The 23054-nt window shown below is 40.1% G+C and overlaps 1 protein-coding gene across 2 annotated transcripts in view; it reads left to right on the top strand.

Moving 5' to 3' along the window:
* The window catches only part of WAPL (WAPL cohesin release factor), a 140768-nt gene extending 118009 nt beyond the window's left edge, over positions 1–22759 (top strand). For both annotated transcript variants that reach the window (XM_089676484.1, XM_089676483.1), the window contains 2 exons: positions 10322–10417; positions 21080–22759. In XM_089676484.1, coding sequence (XP_089532610.1) covers positions 10322–10417; positions 21080–21145 — 162 coding nt within the window. In that variant the 3' untranslated portion in view covers positions 21146–22759. The remainder of the gene's footprint in view (positions 1–10321; positions 10418–21079) is intronic.
* Positions 22760–23054: the final 295 nt, after the last annotated feature.

The raw sequence follows: 23054 nt of genomic DNA, 5'->3' as shown, positions 1-23054 counted from the left end.
TTCACACATGCGCAGGGCACTATACCGGGCGAACAGTGAGCACGACGCCACAGCGGGGAACACCCATCCATGCACAGACAAAGGGGGGAGGGTCCGAAGTGCCCAATGACCCCCAGGCTGCAGGTGACCGAGCCCGGACATATCCACCCACCCCCCCCCCCCCCCCCGAGATCCATAAGGGGGCCACGGTGGGGCGGGATGGCCGGCCTGCAGGTCAACTGCGGCCTACCGGCCACACACCTGACCAACCATAGAGGCCAGGAGGTACACCAGCCACAAAAAGGGGTCCAAAACAATACCAATTATCAAATTTGTGCAAGACGTTAACAAAAAATAAGGCTCAATAAGCAATTCCATATATAAATATGAAAAACACGGTCACAAAATAATCCACAGACTGTGCAAAGCAGCTGGATCCACCAATGACACATCCCCAACAAAATACATCAAACAGACGCTACCCAATCCAGGACCACTCCCCAAAAAAACGCATAACCGCAGAAAAAGAGGCCATTGACAAGGAACCCCAAAATTTATTCAGATCACTATGTTCCTTAGTTAGAAATAATTGGTCATAACAGTTACAATACTTACCAGGACCTGTATCAATAATAATAATAATAATAATAATTATACACATAGATCATTTAAAAACAAATATATGATAATATATATAGAAGGCCTATATACATAGTGAACAAGGATACCTATATATTACCTTACAGGAATAACTTCTACTATTCACTGAAAATGAAAATAATCCGTAAAGGTGAATCCCATGTCAAGAAACCACATGATCCCGAACTGATCATATACAATATTTGTGGATCTATACCCTTAAATCATAGAAAGGATTTGTATGATAGGATTTCATTGAGGATTGGTGGATTTACTGCATTTAGACGTTCGATCTGCATGGTATCTCCACAGAGAATTTTTTATCCCAATTGCCTCCGCGTGGGTCTCTCATAACTACCTCCAATATAATAAATAAACCATGTGTGCTATCACATTTGTGATATAGTCCCAGATGGCGACGAATGGTGGTGAGCATTTTGGCATTAGATGAATAATAAACGTGATCATATATTCTTTGACTGACATGTTTTTACCCACAAAATAAGCTCCACAAGTACATGTCATAAGGTATATTACTCTCCTAGTTGTACAGTTTGCATGAGGGTCAGAATCTCTCCATTGGGTAAAATGAATTGTCGGCCAGTCTACCCAAGGGCAGTATGTACATTACTGCAGGCAAAAATGCCATTAGGAAGTGTGGAAAAGTTGGTTCTTGGTACATAATGACTCGACTGCTTTTCAAAACACCATCTCAGGGTAATCTTTTAATATATTTAATATGGCATCCTTGTGCAAGAGATGCCAATGACGGAACACATTACGTAATTCCTGATGTGCAGAATACTGTTATAAATCTTACTGTTTGGTGTTCGGCCTTAGGTTTAGATGTAAAGTATAATAATGATGTCCTATCCTTAGTCAATGCCTTTATTGTAAGCTTTACGTAGAAGAGTCCTTCTATAACCCCATGAAAGAAGACATTGACGTAAAAGAATAGCTTGATTTTTGAAGTCCTCTAAGTGCGTGCAGTTACGCCGTAGATGAATATATTGTGCAAAAGGTACACTTTTTACCAATTCTGGGGGATGAGAACTTTGTGCGTGAAGGATAGTATTTCCAGCTGTTTCTTTGCGAAACAGTTTAGTAGCCAAACAGTTGGTAATATCTTTAAAAATTTGTAAATCCAGCAAGGCAGTGGTCTTCATATGCAAGTTTGTTGTAAATCTCAAATTCAATTAATTCCTATTCAGTAGCTGCATAAATTCCTCCAACCTATCAGGGGTACTGGCCCAGATGACAAACACATCGTCAGTATACATGAACCAGCACAAGGCATGGTCCAGGTATTCGGCGAGGGAGTCATCTGAAAAAATGTAACACTCCCACCCCCCCAGGTACAGATTGGCGTACGCTGGGGCACAACATGTGCCCATGGCTACGCCCTGCACCTGGAGGTAGTGGGAACCCATAAAAGTAAACCAATTATGTGTCATAATATATTAGATCCAAAATAAAATCACTAAACTTCCATTGCATATGATCTTGCACCAACAAAAAAGATTGCACCACTGCTACCCCCTGATCATGCAGTATGCTAAAGTAAAGGACCTCCACGTCAATGGTCACAAGAGCCATTGACCATCATCCTGTACCTCTGATTTTTTTTTGTTTTTCATTTGCTGAATGCCTGTGAGTTTCGTGGGTTCCTCTGTCTGCCCACTGCCTAATTGTTGCTCCCCCACACCCGACAGTGGGATTCTGGTTTTTGGTCGGCTAGGGGGAGCTGCTTTTGCTGCATTGAGGAGTTCTTTACCATACAGTATACACTCTTTAACTATGTAAAATGGATATTATTTATTACAGGTACTTATATAGCGCCGTCAATTTACCCAGCACTTTACATATATATATTGTACATTCACATCAGTCCCTAACCCTCAAGGGGCGTACAATCTAAGGTCCCTAACTTACATTCATACATACACATACTAGGGACAATTTAGACAGGAGCCAATTAACCTACCAGCATGTCTTTGGAGTGTGGGAGGAAACCCACGCAGGCACAGGGAGAACATGCAAACTCCAGGCAGGTGGTGCCATGGTTGGGATTCGAACCAAGGACCCGAGTACTGCCAGGCGGAAGTGCTAACCATTTAGCCACTGTGCTACCCATATATAAGAAGTCTACACACCCTTGTTAAAATGTCAGGTTTTTGTGATGTAAAAAAAGGAGACAAAGATAATTTCAGAACTTTTTCCACCTTTTTAATGTGACATATAAACTGTACATCTGAATTGAAAAACAAACTGAATTTTTTTTAGGGGCGGAAGTAAACATAAAAAATTTAAATGTGGTTGCATAAGTGTGCACACCCTCTTATAACTGGGGATGTAGCTGTGTTCAGAATTAAGCAATCGCATTCAAAATCATGTTAAATAGTCAGTACACACCTGTCATCATTTAAAGTGCCTCTAATTAACCCCAAATAAAGTTCAGCTGTTCTGGTAGGTCTTTCCTGACATTTTCTTAGTCGCATCCTACAGCAACAGCCATGGTCCGCAGAGAGCTTCTAAAGCATCAGAGGGATCTCATCATCAAGTAGAGAAAATATGGTGCAACAGTGATGTTACCAAGAACTAGACGTTCCTCCAAAATTGATGGTCTGGGAGGCTGCCAAGAGGCCTACAGCAACATTAAAGGAGCTGCAGGAATATCTGACAAGTACTGACTGTGTGGTACTTGTGGCAACAATCTCCTGTATTCATTTGTCTGTGGGTAGAGTGTCAAGACAGAAAGGCTTTTCTTACGAAGAAAAATATGCAAGCCTGGCTAAATGTTGCAAAAACACATCTGAAGTCTCCCAAAAACGTTGGAAAATGTGTTATGGTCTGATGAAACCAAGGTTGAACTTTTTGGCCATAATTCCAAAAAATATGTTTGGCTCAAAAACACTGCACATCGCCAAAAGAACACCATATCCACAGTGAAGCATGGTGGTGGCAGCATTATGCTTTGGGGCTGGGGCCTTAGTTAAGGTAGAGGGAATTATGAACAGTTCCAAATACCAGTCAATATTGGCACAAAACCTTCAGGCTTCTGCTAAAAGGCTGATCATGATCAGGATCTTCATCTTTCAGCATGACAACGACCCAAAGCATACATCCAAATCAACAAAGGAATGGCTTCACCAAAAAAAAGATTAACGTTTTGGAATGGCCCAGCCAGAGCCCAGACCTGAATCTGATCGAAAATCTGCAGGGTGTTCTGAAGAGGGCTGTGCACAGGAGATACCCTTGCAATCTGACAGATTTGGAGTGTTTTTACAATGAAGAATGGGCAAATATTGCCAAGTCAAGATGTGCCATGCTGATAGACTTATACCCATAACGACTGAGTGTTGTAATAAAATCAAAAGGTGCTTCAACAAAGTATTAGTTTAAGGGTGTGCACAGTTATGCAACCATATTTGTTGTTTTTATTTTTACTTTCCTCCACCTAAAAAATGATTTATTTTTTTCTAATTTTTTTACATCACAGAAACCTGACATTTTAACCAGGGGTGTGTTGACTTTTTATATCCACTGTAAGTGCCTTATAGCTGATACCTATGTTTAATTTTACAATGATTACTGTTAAAGTTTGTTCATTTTTAGATGCATTGCTAGCCCCTATAGAAGCGACTCCAGTCGTGAAATACGTTGGGCATTTTCCACACAGCTTGGATATTTCCACCTTCTGAAAGTAAATTGTGTCCACCATCTTCACTTAACTTCCTTTGGAAATTGCCTGTAATTTTGGTTGGTGGGGGGCAACATTCAATTGTGTAATGCATTTTTAAATATACGTAAGATATGTTTTAGGCTCTATGTACACCGGACACTTCTGAACGATGGAAACTGACTGATGGAAAACATGGGTTAAAAATGTCTGTTCAGCTGCGTTTGCATACTGCGTTTTATTGCGTTTGTGTTTAGAAGCGTTTTTTAAAGATAACCTTCCAAAATGCACTGAAAAATAGTAGAAAATTATCTAATGCAGACATTTTGAGAGAAATGGAGAGAGCAATATTTGTTGAGATTAGCTGTCGTGTGTTTTTTTGTTTTTTTTTTTGTGGTGTTTGGATATGTTCTAGCTCATTTCTGTGCACAAAGTATTGCAGCAGTGTCTAACATATTTTCTTTCATGCAAAACCTCAAAGTATGGTGTACCAGGTCCATTTGAGTACCGGGAAAACGCTTTGCATGCATTTTCCATGATGAAAAAAATCTCTGGACAGCATCTGCAAATGGAAGGGTTAAAAACTATTTTCCAAACTCTTATAAACGTGGTTAGCCATGTTTACAAGCGTTTGGTGTTTGAAATGCTGATAAAATCTACTCCTGAACGCAAGTTTGGTGCGTTCAAAAAAACTACTGTAGACTCAACTGCCTGTTAACGACATAGTGTACATGGACACATAGAAAAACATTAGGGAGAGTTCAGGGGCTGCTGAAAAAAATGCTGAACAGCTCCTAAACATGAGTTTATCAGCTGCAGTGTACATGGAGCCTTAGATGTGGCATGTTTAATAAAGTAACATTGTTTTTATTCTTTGCTAAGTTTATGTGCCTAAAAAGTCCATTCGTTATTTTTTTGCCTTAAATATCTTCAATAGGGACGTGGCACCATGACATTTTCCTGGGTGTGACCTTCTACCACCCAATGGTCGCCCTACTTCCCTTTTTCTAGTCGCACTGAAATGGCTTATTAATTTTCATATCAAACCGTTAATTCTCTTTGGTTTCAAGAATGGTGGCTGACATGCCTCCTATTCCTCCAGCCACTTGTTTTGGCACATCCCTGTAGTTCTTTCTCCAGGAAGCAGTGATGTAATTCAGCCCCACTTGTAGTGGTCGGCGGACTGAGAGTCTCAGATATATGTAATATGTACTGGCCTAGTGTACCCACCCACTTTCACTGCAATTCCCAGTGGTGTATGGGAACTGTAGTTTCCTTTTACTGCACAGAGAGAGGAGAGGATATGATGTAATCCCTGCTGTTACACCTCATCCTTGGCAGAGCAGATGTTATCTTTTGAATTACAGAGACGAGGTCATGAAATTTTTCCTAAATGTTAAGTATTTTCAATATTAACGATTTTGTGTAGGGGGGTGTACTATTGGTTGATAGTTTTGCCTATCCTAGAGTTCTTCTTTAATGAGGAAAGAGAACATCTCACTTAAAGTATGGTAAGCATCTGTGGACATGTGGCAGTATAAGTTAGTGCGGAGTGTAAAGCCATGGTTTACTGAAGAATCTGAGTGAGTCCACTGTGCCAGTTCTGGCTTTACTAGAGAGTGACATGTGTGGCATCAGTGGCTGCTGAAGCACCTTGCTTGAGAAAGAAGCGAAGCCCTGAAATGAATCGCCATTCCTGCATGGGAAACAGTTACACACTGAGAGGTATTGCAACTGAAGCTGCACGTGTCAATCTGTGAGTGGGTCCAAGCATGCCAGTGTGGGCTTTAAAAGGTACAGTCCGACAGTCTTTACTAAATCCTGGGATGGCTTTATACTCTGCAAAAGCTCATACCTTCACATGTCCACAGATTCTTACTGTACTGTGAGATATTCTTTTTCCTCATTAAATATTCAGTTTTAATGTGTTCCTGAGCTCTTTTTGTTCTGATCTTTGTACTACTTTGAATCACCTCTGATCCCAGTGGAGATGCAGGAACTAAAATTGGCACCCAGAACACCTTAAAGTTGTTGTAAAGTGTTTTTTTTTACCTTCATGCATTCTAGGCATGAAGGTTAAAAAAAACCTGTGTGCTGCTCCCCACTCAGCCCCCCTAATACTCACCTGAGCCTTCTCTCAATCTAGCGATGTGCACAGTGGGCTCACCTGTCCCTGGTCTCTCTCTCTCATTGGGTGAGACATAGCAGCAAGAGCCATTGGCTCCTTCTACTGTCAATCATGGCCTGTGAGACAATGCGGAGAGAGCAGGAGACGGGGCCGAGCCGCAGCTCTGTGTCCTTTTGGACACATAGAGCAGGGCTTGCAGGCAAGCGCACACCAGTGCCCCATAGCAAGCAGGTTGCTATTGGGGACACTGGTCAAGGGAGAGGAGCACTGACAGGGGACCAGAGAAGAAGAGGATCGGGCTTCCCTGTGCAAAACCATTGCACAGAGCAGGTAAGTATGTTATTTAAAAAAAAAACTTTTTCACTTTAAGGCCATTATAGAGAAAAGGGGTAGACTAGGCTTTACAAGTTTTGTTATGTGCACTACATATACATTATATCATGGCTTTTCTTTGGTATATGGTTTTAATTATTTAAACAAAAAACCTGCTCTATTTCTGTGCTGTAATAAAATCTAAAGATGCTTCAACAAAGTATTAGTTTAAGGGTGTGCACACTTGTGCAATCATATTATTTTAGTTTTTTATTTTTACTTTCCTCCACCTAAAAAATTATTTATAAGGTTTTTACCTTCATGCATTCTAGGCATGAAGGTAAAAAACCTGTGTGCTGCTCCCCACTCAGCCCCCCTAATATTCACTTGAGCCTTCTCTCAATCTAGCGATGTGCACAACCATTGCACAGAGCAGGTAAATATGTTATTTAAAAAAAAAAAAAACTTTTTCACTTTAAGGACATTATAGAGAAAAGGGGTACACTAGGCTTTACAAGTTTTGTTATGTGCACTACATATACATTATATCATGGCTTTTTTTTTTGGTATACGGTTTTAATTATTTAAACAAAAAACCTGCTCTATTTCTTATGTTAGGTTTACAAACACCAGCATAATTGTGTTAAAATTGCATTGTTTAAGTGAGGCATGTGACGGTCGCGGCGTCAGACCTTCGCCCTTCTCACCAAACTTGTGACCGAAGGACTAGCCAATCTAAAACCGCGTTGTCACGTGCGTAATAATGCCACTCCCAGCTGCACCCTGCACAAAGATTTTCCAGCTAATGGACAACAATCTGTGTACTTGCAGCCTGGGAGCGATTGTTACTGGGTCAGGTTAATTACACAATTAACCCTTCACACTGCCACCACCTCCATTTTATACAGAGAAAGAGGAAACTCGGCAATATCAGCAATAACACTGTTTGCATAAGCATCTGTATACCACTGTCACCGCAGGCAGAGATATACAGAAGTTTAAAACACACACAGTAGCGCTCTTCAGAGACAGGGGTTCTTAGTTTGCATTAAAGAGCTTTAGAAACAGTTCAACACTTTCAGAAAGATTTATTACTAAAAGGTCAAAATGGTGCAATAAAAATATTTACAGAAAAAATATGTAGCCAATATGTATTTATAAATATACAGAGAGCAATAAAACAGCAAATAGGTAACAGAAAGGAATTTAGATAAAGTACTTGCCAAAAGCCATGGTTTAAGCGGCTTTCAAGTTTCAGAGCAGAAGGGCACCTTATCTCCCAAAGTTGGTTCCTGATGTTAAAAGGGAGATTTCTTCAACTTCGCTCAACTCAGCTTAGCTACATGCATAACCGCCTTTTTCTAGGAACTCAGCAGGGTGTCTCCCTGAAGCAGAGAGCCAATCGCTTCATTTGGGGAGGGAGTTGTAGGCGGGAAGCACGGGCTCTGACCAAAGCCCTCACAAATTATACTATGGTCAATTACTTTTCCTAGGTACGTGTAACCGTCCACCCACGGGTAGATTAATACGCAGTATCATCTGCTGAATGTCTACATATGAAATATGACATACCTGCTAGGACAATTAAGGAGATGTCATTTTCTGCTCTCCTGGAGCTGTCATCTAGGGGGTGTAATATATCAGGCGATTTGTATTAAAGTGAGCCATCCAAAATATGTGCTCCATGTTTGTGCAATTATTTCCTATTTGGAGATATAAAATTGTATGGAAAACTGGGTTTTTAAATGTAAGTCTGTTTCACAGCTAGCTGGAATGTCTTTTGAAGCTCAGTGAGGGCTTGGTTTATGGTTTTACGATATCCCAGATTGAGCAGCTAACAGACATCTAGGCACCAGCTAGGTTAGGATTTTATAGCCCTGGAGCCCTCCCTCTGAGCTTGACTGCCTGTGACCTCTGCCTCATCCAGACCACATGTCACTCAACAGAGAGGGAGGGGGGATGAAGGAAGAGTGAGAGAGAGATACAAGATGGAGGGTTTGGAGCAAAATGGATGACCGCGTCCATCTCTGTGTGCACGATTGCTACAAGGCACACTTTTTTTTTTGTTTAGAAACCTCCAGCCTGCACGTGATCATTGTTAGAGCTGATATAATTAACTACTGTTAGTGACAGCCCAGTAGGGAGTAGCTACACATGGTGTCAGCTTCTAATTGCAAGTTGGGAGATGTAGATTTAGGCTCCATACACTCTGTTTTGGGTTTTATTTTTGATCAACCAGTGGGCTGATCGAAAGAAACTGAATGGATTTCCCTATCCTTACTTTTGAGAGAAACAAACTGTTGCTGTAACTGCAGTGTGAGCTGGAGTATTCGTTCAGTTTGCTAGTGTATCTATATCTGCTAGCTCATATAACACTACCATCCCTCTAGATTAACAATGTTGCTGCCTGCTGTGTCCCTGTACATCTTCATCAATGGTAGGGTTACGCTAATACTGGATGTGTGTTACTGGCCAGATCACCAGGTGAAAACAGAGGTACAATAAGCCAAAAAAAGAAAAACTAATGCAGCCACCACATCGAAAGGTTGGACTATATATTGTATGTTTGGTTTTTATACTGCTTTGAGACCAGCATTTCAAATAATGATGGATAATAGATCTAGTGAACAAAGTGAGGTTTCTTAAAGTGATGCTAAACACATTTAATCCTTTCTGTATGTGGATGATGGCACTGTAATTAGTTTAGTAAGCACATTTTTAAGTATTATACAGCTGTCACATGACCCAGCTCTTTCAGGGAAACAGTGGCAGGAGGAGCTTCTAGTCCTCACTGGTCACATGGTAAAAAGAAAAAAAAAAAAAAAAGGTTTTGGAATACAGAGTAAAAATAATTATGATTAAACTGTTTAATATTGTCATACAAATAATACATTTCATTTCAAATATACATATTTTTTGGCAATAACATGCTATGGGCGGATTCATCCCAGTCAAAGGCTGTGTCACCCCCCCCCCCCCCCCCAGCTTGTATCTTAGAATGGCAGGTGAAACCTCCATCAATCAAGATGTGCTATCCCACCTGTGTCTGTGGCTGTGTTTAGTGGGCATGGAGGAGGAAGGGAGTGGGCTGTTATTTACAAGAGTGTATACACCCACATGTATGATTCTATAGTCACATGAGCTGTTCAGATGTAATCTGGAGGAAATTCTCATGGTAGAAACTCACTGAAAACTTAACATGCTTTGCACAATCCAACTGCATTGGGGACATAGACAGAAGGGCTGACAGAAAACAGCAGGATTAACCATGTTTTTTTGCAGAATATAGAACATGAATCTCATAGTAAATGAGTATGAACAGCATGTAAACAGCATTTTTTGATCGTTTTTAATAGATGTGGGTTTGACACTTTAGGTTCCTTACATTTTCAGAATTTGATTTGTTATATGGCAGTTTATTTCCTTTTGCATTCTGCTTTCTCTTGAGATTATATCTGTCTCTTTCCCTCATATGTTTTTTGCTATTTTTGCTTTTCTTTACTGTAATGTATCTGCATTAATAAAGTTTACTTGGCAACAGTGCCTGCTTTTGCGTTTAATTATGTCTCTCTCTCCTTTGTTAGATTAATGTGACTACTGTACGGAGCCATCTACCAGATGGAGATTTTTCAATAATGACCGAAATGCTTCAAAAATTTCTCAGTTTCATGAACCTCACCGTAAGTTACCTTTTTTTGAATGTCAGTCATATGTTTAAACACCTCTGCGTACTCTTTCTGTTTCAAAAAGAATGTTTATGCCAAGCATGTAAAAATGTATACAGCTGCAAGGCAGATTTAAAGCACTGAATTTATATCTCATAGACAATACTAGTCATGGACGAAAGCAAATGTTAAAGTAAAACAAAGGAGAGGTCTTAGAATGAACTGAGGAAATGACAGGCTAGCACAGGTTCTGTTGAGTATTTATAGGCCCCAAGTCATTTACCTTATTAGTGGATTTATTGTTGTGTTTCCTGCTTTGACTGCTCCCATCATAATGGCTTAAGTAGCAATGGAGTCATCTTTAATTTTATGGCAAATGTGCTGTTAAAGATCATTTAACAACTTACTCCTTAAAGGAAACATGTTTCCTTTGCCTTGAAAGTTTACTACGTTTATATTTTGGGTTACATTCACTTGCCTTTTTGTCAGTTGTGGACAAAGGCTTTCTATCTCCTCTGTCTACAGTTGACATGGCTATGGCGATAGGCTGAAACATGTAAGCCTTCGTATTATCTGTATTGCCCCTGCAATGATAAAAGCATGATTTTTGGAAGAATGAGTTGCTGGCTTTCTATCTCTTCTGTCCATGTCGTGTTTGGGTGTAAGCAAGAAACCACAAGCCAGTGCCCTGACTGCTATTGTAACATGTTATATTTACTCTATAGGACCATTACACAACCTATCCACTGCCCACAGCCTAACTCAGCAAGATTTAATCATAAGTTACAGGTCCAAAAAAAAAAAAGAACCAAACAATATTTTAAATACATGCTATACTTCTGTCACTTAATATTTCTTGCCTTAACCGCTTCCCGACCGCACTATAGCAGATATACAGCTACAGGATGGCAGGGGTGCACAAAATCACGTGTGTGTGTGTGTGTGTGATGTATATATTTTTTTTTTTGGGGTAGGGGGCGCGCGCGAGCCCTACCCGCGCCACCATTCGAGGCCGCAGCTGTCAAGCATCGGGACCAGCCCGGTGATTACCGAGCATCTCCGACAGGGAGGAGGACTGCTTTGTTTACTAACAGTCCTCCCTGTCAGCTCAGGCACACTGCTCTGGATGGCTGTGCACAGCACAGCCATCCAGAGCAGTGTGCTTACAGTGAAGCCCACACACCACCCCCTATGTAAAACACACCCAGCACTATTAACCCTTTTGATTGCCCCTCATGTAAACACTGATCACTGTATTGGTGTCATGGGGGATATCCGAGACACCAAGTCCGTTCCCCCTCAGTGTCAGTATGCCTGACACAAAGGTCCCGTACAGTGCGCACAGGCTGTAAATGCGGGCGCTGTTTATGAATGGCAACCCGCTCCTGTCCGGCCGTTTATGTACATGGCTCGGATGGGAAGTGGTTAATGAGGAAGAAAAACATCTTACCAATCCTTTTCATTATAATGTTTTAAAAGTAATCTAGTTTTAAAAAAGGTGTACTGGTTAGGGATCCAAAGTTTCTCATGTTTTTAAACTGATATTCAGTCTAAATGCGAATGAGTCTCAGTTGACTGAACCGTGGAATTCTAGAAGATTTCCATTGTCTACTTCCCAGGCTGTCTAACTTGGGGGTAGTATAGAAATTATAGTCACTTGTTCACTTGGTGTTACTAAGCCCACAACAGTAAAATCAGTCTGTATATGCAATAAAATAAAATGTTTGTCATACTTGCTGTGGAAACTAAGGGGTTAATCCTCTACATTGTATAAAAAAGATGTTTGATCCTGTCTTCTCTGATCTTCTCCTCCTTCCACAGTCACCAATCCATCTGCTAATAGAACAGAGCCTTGGGGGCAAGCTGCACATGCTCAGTTTGATGTGCATTGCTAGATTTTTTTTTTTTCTTGGGAGAGTGCATGTGATCAGCACAGGGCCAATCGGTCAGGGGTCTTGCAGCCTCTTAGAACACTCAGGGGAGAATGAAAACTCCTCCTACAAGCTTTAACCAGTGCTGTGCTGGACACTGATGGAAGTCACAAGACTGCTCTAACTGCTGATAAAAAGGGTATTTAGCAGTTTGTTTAGTGAAATAATTGCATTTCCGTGTACTGCGGGAGACCAGATATAGTGAATGCAGGGTCCTGGGTTTAGTGACACATTAAAGAGGGACATTTATCAAAACTGGGGTGATTCTGCAGCAGCTATGTGTGGCAACCATCAGCTTCTAATTTCAATATTAAATATGTGTATCACCTAACCCCAAAACCCCTCAAAAAGTCACGCTTTCTCCCCAGAAAGCAACACAGTATTATAACCTTTTTGAAAACAAATTCAAATAAATAAATGAATATAATAAAATCCAAACACTTCGATATAATAATAAAATTCAAATTGAAAAATAAATAAATAAATAAAAAATAAATAAAAAAAAGTCCAATACAAAGTGTCCCAAAAAGTCCCAATATAAACAAAAATTAGTGTCCAACAAAATTAGTGTCCAAAAATTGTCCAAATTTCCAAATTAAATTCATCCAGTCATAAGAAATTCTTTTTTCATCCCGTAATACCTCGATAAAAACAAATTTTAGAAATCTAGTGCATAGTTTTAGTACATAATATATTCTCTCCGTGCAAACGCAAAAATGTGCAAACACTATATATGTGTATATCTCTTCCGTGCACATGTGAATAAACGGTGACCACTCAGTGAACACTGCAATACTGTGTATCCACCAGCACCAATATTAGATACTATTACCCTCTGTATCCATATGAGATCTTCTAAAAGCTCCAAAAATATTCCAAGGTCCTCAAAAGACAAGAAGGGTCTCAAGACTCATGTTCAAGATGTAATAAAACAATTTAATAAGAACTTACATTAAAATTGCCAAATTCCGGCTTCCAACATGTCTTCTATGTGAGTCCTAACAAACAAATGCGATTTGCCATGTGTTGACAACCCACAAAATGGCCGCGGCGACACTTCCGGTCTGCGTGCGTGCGTCACTACGTCACACCCTTAACGCGTTTCGTCACTTCCGGACTTCGTCTGAAGATCCCTTCAGACGAAGTCCGGAAGTGACGAAACGCGTTAAGGGTGTGACGTAGTGACGCACGCACGCAGACCGGAAGTGTCGCCGCGGCCATTTTGTGGGTTGTCAACACATGGCAAATCGCATTTGTTTGTTAGGACTCACATAGAAGACATGTTGGAAGCCGGAATTTGGCAATTTTAATGTAAGTTCTTATTAAATTGTTTTATTACATCTTGAACATGAGTCTTGAGACCCTTCTTGTCTTTTGAGGACCTTGGAATATTTTTGGAGCTTTTAGAAGATCTCATATGGATACAGAGGGTAATAGTATCTAATATTGGTGCTGGTGGATACACAGTATTGCAGTGTTCACTGAGTGGTCACCGTTTATTCACATGTGCACGGAAGAGATATACACATATATAGTGTTTGCACATTTTTGCGTTTGCACGGAGAGAATATATTATGTACTAAAACTATGCACTAGATTTCTAAAATTTGTTTTTATCGAGGTATTACGGGATGAAAAAAGAATTTCTTATGACTGGATGAATTTAATTTGGAAATTTGGACAATTTTTGGACACTAATTTTGTTGGACACTAATTTTTGTTTATATTGGGACTTTTTGGGACACTTTGTATTGGACTTTTTTATTTATTTTTTATTTATTTATTTATTTTTCAATTTGAATTTTATTATTATATCGAAGTGTTTGGATTTTATTATATTCATTTATTTATTTGAATTTGTTTTCAAAAAGGTTATAATACAGCTTCTAATTTCAGCTTGTTCCTTTTAAGCTTTGAAAATGAAAGATAGAAACTGACATGCAGAGCTGCTTCAAATTCTTGTTGCTCCAGTGTTGATAAATTCCCCTCCAAAGCATTCCGATTTACCTACTTACATGCCAGGGCTCTTTCTGTTCAAACAATGAAGTCCACTATTGTGTTTATAAGTAACGTGTTACTGTAGCCATTGATGGCTTCGTCCCAAGTTATTGTAGGAATGGAGCAGGCATTGGGAACAGCCCCCTATTGCCATGGGAGGGAGCACAGTAGCACTGTCCTGTTTTGATACACACATACAGTTTGTACTCCCTCCTTTTGCTTAGGATTAGCATGGGGGGCTGAGACAATAGTAACTGTTATAATTAATTACTATAGTAACTGTTGATTGGTCTCCCCACTAGCAATGTAGAAGCTGTAAGACTATATATATAGGCCATTGTTTTGGTTACTTTAGGGGCTCATTCCAGTTAGTCTATCCCAATGCTTAGGTTTCTTTTTTTGACTGGGGGGAGCTGCAGTCTTTAAAGTGTTCTTAGCTCTGATCTTCTGATTAAATTCGACTTAACAACAAGTGCAAGATACACTGGGTTTAGCCAGTACACCGATCCAGAAATCATTTTCTGAATCCTTAGTTTTTTGCTAGTGCCCTGAGGTGATGGGTCTCTTCTCCTTTGTGAAGAAGTAACTCTTACCTTAACCACTTTGCTTTTATTTATTGTTATTTTATCTACAAAGTCTTAAATCAGTTCCTCACTGCTTTCTAATGCTACAATTAGTAGCAGTGTATTTGGATCAGCGTTACTTTGCTAATCATACCCGAACCCCACACTGAGGACAACCTGTAATATTGTTTTGGGCAATATTCTTCATCAGCGCTCACCTTAACACTTGCCATGTGCCATGCATGTAGTTATCCGCAGGGTGCTACACAGGTCCAAGGCTGTGGTCTATCCCTATGGAACCCTTTCTCTGAAGCTTCCTTCTGAGATATTCCCACCGTGACAGTCAAATGCTGGACTTTCTATATACAGTCCAGCATTGAATACAGGTAAGACAAGGCCACCCTGTGTGCTTTTGACCATTCCAGTAAAAGACCCCAAGACAATGGTTGAATGGTATTCACTACAGTCTAAGACACTCAGTCTCCTGTAGATGACTAGGTATGATAGCACACCAAAGGTTGCATACTTTACTGCCATTTCCGCATAAAGGCATTATAAAGCTACTCAGGCACTTCTACTCCCCCTTTCACAATGAAGGTTCAGTACAGGACTTGACTACAACCAGGTTGCTGCATTCTTCTGGACAGGCTTACCCTATATTCCGTATCCTACTCCATGAGTACCTAACAAGGGAATACGCTCAACCCTAACTATCGTGGAGACCTGGTGAAAGGGAGCTATTCTAAAACTGCAGATAAATATTCCCTCTGCTGAGGGCCCGCACAACACTCAGTCTCTGTGATGATTGGATCACTCCAGACAGGATTTTTACTCCTCCCCAAGTATTTGCCAACCTCTCCCCCCCCCCCCCCCCCCACTGGATAGAGTTCGACAAATAAGTGGTATATCATGGTTGTTGACCCTTCAGAATCTCAGTCTTGAACAAACATCTGACAGTACTTTTTGATAGAATGAACATCTTCAGTGATTCTGCAGATAAATTTAGATGCCCTCCACTTTCAGTGTGAACGTGCAGCTAACTGGACTAGGACAATGAACAACCAATATGACCCTGGGTGTAGACCTTACCTCCAGATTCAACAGCAAGCCACCTTTTGTTTGTAGCCAGGTCCAAGGATCCTCTAGCAGTAGCCTTGAATGCTTTGATAATTCCCTGATCTCAGTTCAAGCTAACCTACAAATTCAAAAAGAAAGAAAATCTCCCGTTACCACCGTATTAACGAAAATAAACTACTATTATATTTGATTGCTACCTGCATTGACATGTGTTCCCACATCAAGAACATGTGTATAGCAAATATACTGCTGCATAATCTGAAATAACCTCTGTGTACAATTAAATACACTTAAAATAAATACAACCCAAAAATTACATGTGCTATATATTTACTTCATATAAATTGCTGTGCTTAACAGGAAACATGTATAGTAGTTCATAGCATTCCTAATAACATACATGCACTTGTTACGTGACTGACTATTCCAATTTAAGTGCATCAAAGTTCATCAATTGATGATAACATGCGTGTATTCCCAACATGCTAAAATATTTCAATAAAATGCTTCCACCGAAAGTGTGAACTATGAGTTTTTTTGTTACTTTTTACCACCTTGTGCTCCATCACCAGCTGCAGCACCTGCTCACCTTACAAAATTGACCAATAGTTATAAATAGGTCAAATAGCATATGACCCTTTCATTTGGATTGAAAACTTCCCAGAATTCTCCAGATGTATTAAGCAGAACTCCTCAAACTTTCTCATCTCCCAGGGAAACCATCCAGCCACCTCTGATTGATATTACTCAGAAAAAAAAAAAAGAAAAGCTTTCATCGTGCAGTGTATTTTAGCACCATACCCTTACATACACACAAGTACTGTGCAGGAATGATCCACCATTTTAAAAATGCATTAAGAACTAATAGCATTTCCTCATAGAAAGAAACTTCACTTCATCGTGCATGATGTAATGTAGTTCCACCCTGATGTGTTTCGTCATGTCCCTAGTGTCTTTGGTCATGGAGTGAAAAAACTAGATCACGAGGGGTGCAACTCAATATAGGTCAATATTGTAAGATGAGCAGGTGGTGCAGCTGGTGACGGAGCACAGGGTGTGGTGAAAAGTAACTAAAACTCATGTTCAGTGGGTATAGAAAAGAATCACCTCCCTTTTTAAAATACATTTTCTTGCTTTGCAGTCTGAAATGAAGACTGTTTTTGTTTTTTCCAGCTGTATTTTCTTAGTGCAACTTATAACATCAAAATGAAAGATATAACGCAGACATTTCCTAAAAATTACTTGTAAACTCGGACAGGTAGCTAGCTACCTTCTCAATGGCACACAAAGCTATTTGATTTTCAACTGTTATCAGCTGTGGTCATTTTGATTAGCTCAGCATGGAAACCGCTTTCCTGAAGCATTTTAGTCCCTGGTACAACCGAAGCAAACCATCAACTATGGGTAGCAAGGCACTGTCAAAGTCAGGAGATTGATACAAAAAAAAAAAGTCAAAGGCTTTATCAATGCCTAGAAGCACAGTGAAGTCTATTATCAAGAGGAAGGTACTAGGTACAGCACAGACCCCCCTCCCTAGATCAGGACGACGCTCCAAACTGGATGAGAGAACCAGGAGGAAACTGGTCAGAGAGGGTACTAAGAGGCCTACAGCAACTCTGAAGCAGTTGCAGGGAATTGACAGTGTGGTCATTGTGTGCATGTGATAACAATATCTCAAATTCTCTACAAATGTGGCTTGTATGTGAGAACTGCAAGACAAAAGCCACTCCTCAAGAAAGACCACATGCAGTCATGACTGAGCTTTGCCAAAACAGATTTTGAGGCTGCATGGAATAAAGTGTTATGATCAGATGAGACTAAAATTGAATGATTTGGTGTCCACACTAAACGATATGTCTGGAAGAAATCCAGTACAACTCCCCATCCAAATAACCATTCCTACAGTAATGCATGGAGATGGTAATAATATCCTGTTATGGGGCGTGTCTCTGCAGCAGGGACTGGAGCACTTATCAGAATAGAAGGCGAAATAGATGGAGCAAAACACTACTGTCAAATTGAGGAAAATCTGCTGCCCTCTGCCAGAAAGTTGTCAATGTGAAGATGCTTTACCTTCCAACATGACAATGAGCCAAAGCACAGTGGTTGAAGGCTGTTGGGACTTGTAGGCACTCATTCACAGAACACTGTGAATGAGTAAAGCGGCCGTGTGGGGAGGAGCCCCATATAGCCACGCTGTTTTCAAATCTGACAGTATGGAGAGAAGTTTCCCTGTACTGTCTGTCAGAGGGAGGGGTGGCGGCCGGCGCAGCTGTGGCTATGGGAACATGTTAAATTTTGCACCCTGAAAATGGGTGGGAAATGTAACGTGTTCCAAAGGTGAACTTATCCTTTAAACTCCATTGAAAATCTGTGGAATGACTTGAAGACTGCAGTCCACAAACAGTCACCATCACATTTAACTGAGCTTGAGCAGTTCTGCAAAGAAGATTGGGCAAATATTGCGAAGTCTAGATGTGCAATCTTAGTAGAGACATATCCCAACAGACTAAAGGCTGTAATTAAAGCAAAAGGTGGTTCAACAAAATACTGACACGAGAGTGATCCTTTTTCGGTTTTTGAATTTTTTTTTTTTCTGACTTGGTGTTCTATCTTTCACTTGGATGTTGCACTGAGTAAATCCAGCTGGATAAAACAAAAACTTTGTCTTCATTTCAGGCTGCAAAGCAACAAAATGTGACTATTTTGATGGGGTGATTTTTTTCTATACCCACTGTAATATATTATGTAAAATGTAGTAATATCACGTGTAATTGTTGGTTTGCATTTGTTTAAATAAGTTTCATTGTGGTTATTTCAGATTTATGTGCAGCACTTTGCTAAATTCAGGCTAATCTAGACCATCCCCCCAGTGTGAATTCTGCTTTGTCTGCTCAAAATGAAATGACAAGCAGAAAACTTTTTTTTTTTTTTTAAATTGCGCTAAACAGGCCCAGAAGAACCTGGTACACCACAATACTCAGACCTCAAGCAGATGACCCCTGGCCTCTTTCCAACAGGCCAGATATGCTATTTCAGGGCTCTCTATTCCATCTTGCTTTTTAGTCCCTGGCTTTAATGGCATTTCTGTTGAAGCCCAGGTCTTAAAAGATAAAGAGGTCTGTGTCTATTGCTAAAATCAAGAATTTTTTTTTTTTTGTTTGGTGTGAATATAGGCACTTAAACTCCAGAGGTTACTCTGTGCCTCGCATTTTGGCCTTCCTACAATCAACCAGAACCATTTAAGCCCTTGAAAGGACAGGTCTTGGCTTTCTCCATTCTATTTAAAAGACCTCTGACTTTGCTCCGCCCCCCTTGTAAAAACATTTCTTCAAGGTGTATCTTGCATTAAACCTACATTGCAGCACCCTGTGCTTTCTTGGGGTTTTAACTTGGATCTCTTTGCCCTACAGAAACCACCCTTTGCAGGACAGATCATCTAAGGGAATAATCCTGACTAGTTCAAAGTAGCTTTTTTGGTTGCTAACACGTCTGTCAGATGTGTCTGAATTGGCTTCTATCTCCTGTTAGGAGACATTCTGTATGCTTCACAAAGTTAAGGTTGTCTTACACCCAAGACCATCTTTTCTTCCCAAGGTGGTATCAGTTTTCCACCTAAATGAGGACATAGTCCTACCATACTTGTGCCCTGATTTAAACCTTCCAAAGAAAATCTCTCTTCATTGCCAGGATGTAGTGTGAGTCATTAGCATCTTACAGCTTTTATCAGATGGACACATTCCATATTTATCCTGTCCTAAGAACCTCACAAGGCACACTGCTTCAAAGTCCAGCACTGCGAGATGGATTAGAAATCTGATTGCTGAAGTTTACACTTTTGAGGAAAATTTCTTCCTGCAATTTTATGCACCCATTCCACCATAACAGTAGGGAGTTTCCTGAACTAGGCCTCTGTAGCCCAGCTATGTAAGGCTACCACTTGGTCCTCTGTTTATACTTTTTCAAAGTTCTACTAGATGGATGTCCAATCTTCTGGGGTTGCCATGTATGGTCGCAAGGTTCCTGCAGCGGTTCCTTGAAGTTAAGTCTGTTGGGCCTGTTTGCGCAGTTCTATTTACCTAGTTATTGCCCACCCTTCTCATTCTTTGCCTGGGGACGTCCCAAGGTTTATTAATAATTTTGCCTGTGTCCTGTACCGTTAAGATAAGTGAGATTTTGACTTGCCTGTAAATTCCATATCTTGGACTACAGTACAAGACACAGGCCACCCTCCATTCCATTCTTTGGTTACTCTGTATATCTACAAAACTGAGGACGCACCAAGTCAGGTAGTGTTTTAGGGGAGGCACCCAGTTGGAATATCTTCAAAATCTTTGCCAGTGACAAATTACCTTAAAGGACTGGTAAAAAAAAAAAATGTGCATTTTTATTTTTGTCCAAAGGAGCCTGAAAAGCATTGTACGAACTATCAGTAGATCGCTGATGCCATGCAGGCCTCCTGCAGACCTGTCAGAATATCTGCTTGCCATATGGGACTTGTAAGCACACATTCACAGATCTCTGTGAATGCATGACACAGCCATGTGGGTGGAGCCCCGCACCACCACACTGTTTTCAAATCTATCAGAGGGAGGTGGGGGCGGCGGGCACAGCTGCAGATATGGGAACATGTTACATGTTCCACCATAAAAACTGGTAGAGCATATAAGATGTTCCAAAAGGTGAACTTATCCTTTAAGCTCTGAGCACATAACCCAGAGTCTATGAATACTTTGCCTGTATCCTGTGCGTAAGATGTGTAATTTACTGGTAAGTTAAAATTCCTCTTTTTCCTGATGCTGAATAAGCATTCTTAGAGCAAAGCTAAGCCCTCCTATCCTTTTACAGCAAAGGAAGTGACCATCTTGGCCTCTATGATCTGCATGGTTTTTGCCCATGTAATGAGCTATGACACCAGACATTTGATGTCTTGACAGCTCAGTTGAATAAACAAACAAATGTAACAAATCATTCATGGCATGCCTTGAATATATTGGTTTTGGGAAAAGTCCACTGTATACAATACCATTATTAACAGCTTTGTCTAGTTAGTGAGGTTGTTAATTAATAGCACCCAATAACTTATGTTTCCCTTTTTTCTCTTACAGTGTGCAGTGGGAACAACAGGCCAGAAGTCCATCTCAAGAGTCATTGATTATTTGGATCACTGCTAGAATGCACCATTATCAACAGACTTTTATAAATGCTGGATATACAACTCATGTTAAAATCCCTGAAGACGCACTGTGTGCAGATTATGTGCTACTTACATGGAAATGGCAAACAGGACTCTGATTTTTGCAGTTTGAGCATACGTTTGCCATAACAACCAGGTTTTAGCTGAGCATACAGCGGCTTTTAATTCCAAGGACCAGAGATTCTCTAGATGGATAAGTGACCCGGCTGTTGTAATCATTGCAGTATTTCGATTCTTTTGCGTTTTTATAGAATTCTATGGGGTTTTCACTGCGTATTTCCTCAAGTAGAATTTGGTTATGGCCAGTTAAAGGGAAAAAATCTAAAAATTGATGGAAAATTGCTGCTGTTCATGCAACTGCTGTTTACTATCGAATACTGCATTCTATGCCAGCCAGGTACATTGACTGCTCAGCCTGGGTGAAGGCTAAAAAAAACATCTGGACAATGAGCTGCTTTTTGTGTTTTTCTTTTCTCCCACCCCCCCACCTTCCTGCTTTCTAATAGGCTTTCAATGCTTCCAAAAGTACAAGAGATAAATGTATTTTTTAGGATACTGTTAATAGTTTTTTTTTCCTCAGCTACTCCATTTTATAAATTTTATTAGACTGCTCCAATCATAAGTTTTTTTCATAAAATGTATTTTCTGTATATGTTCCCTCCCTTATTTCCTTTGTTAATTTAAGACTTATTGATACCTTAAAGTAATTATGTTGTGAAACTTGTAGAGCTCTGCAGCACCAAATTCCAAAAGACAGGCTGGTAGACCCTGTTTTTTTTAAGTGTGCCAGAGCACTAATACAATTGGAAGTGCTTTTGTCAATAGCTCAATTGTACAGTACATGCCCAGTTAGTAAATAGGGATCTATTTTTATATTTCTCGTGGTCCATCTCAGGTGTCATCTTGGACTAATGTAAATGAAAAGGGATGTGCCCTTAGTTGACTTTTGGGGGGAGTTCATCTTCCTCTAATGCTTTTTTTTTTTCCACCCACAGTGTCTGTCTTGGGTGGCACGGAGGAACATGCCTTTGGCAGGCTTTGTATTTTAACATTTAGTCTCTTGTAACCTTTGCTGAAGTGGAGGTTTGCAGTACCTTGACATTTACTGTTTTAAAAGCTTTTAGTTGGCATACAAGAACAGAAGGCACTCTTAAAGAGAACATTGAAATGACAAGTGGCAGGCATGTTTGTCAGTAGTAGTGTAGACTCTTCAAGCGCTCTCCATCGAGAGTTTTCTTTGAAGCTGGCAAATATTTTGGATGAGTAACTTCAGCCCGAGGTACGTTCTCGCGTTTAGACCTATGCGCAATTTGCTGTCATCTTTGTGTACAGCAGATACTTTACTTTCTCATCAAGGGTGCATCTGATGTCCACTATGACCACACATTACTGTCTACCAAGAAGATGTTAATAAAGCCATATAGGTGATCAACACCCAATATGCATCTCTGCCTGCATAGAACATGTTCAAGGAAGGTGGAGAAACGCTGTAGGTAGTTTTGGCTTTTTGTAAAAAAAAAAATAAAAAATAGTTGAGGTTCTTAGCAATATTTATGTGAAAATGTTAATAAAATATATTCAGTTTTGAAAATTCTTTCTAGATCTACTAATTTTGCACTTGTAATCTGTACAATTTTGATAGCAAAGGGAGGGTGGGATGGGGATATATGAAGGTTGTCAGTTTCACATTGAGAAATGTGAAAAGGTAAAACTAACTTTCCAAAGAGTGGCTTTATCTTTACATTGGTTTTTATTTTCTTTCTTTTATATACAGATTTATTGTGCAGTTTAATTCCTGGGCAAACCACAGTGATGTTGGAACATTTTGCAAGCAATGTTTATTTATTTGGTTTGGGTACTCAAGTGATGTCTCCATGAGCAGTGGT

The sequence above is a fragment of the Staurois parvus genome, unplaced genomic scaffold (assembly GCF_062004578.1).
Source record: "Staurois parvus isolate SC_StPar_1 unplaced genomic scaffold, SC_StPar_1.0 ptg000170l, whole genome shotgun sequence".
Classification (NCBI taxonomy): Eukaryota; Metazoa; Chordata; class Amphibia; order Anura; family Ranidae; genus Staurois; species Staurois parvus.
Note: the sequence above shows the minus strand (reverse complement) of the source record. Positions and strands in the feature narration are given on the sequence as shown.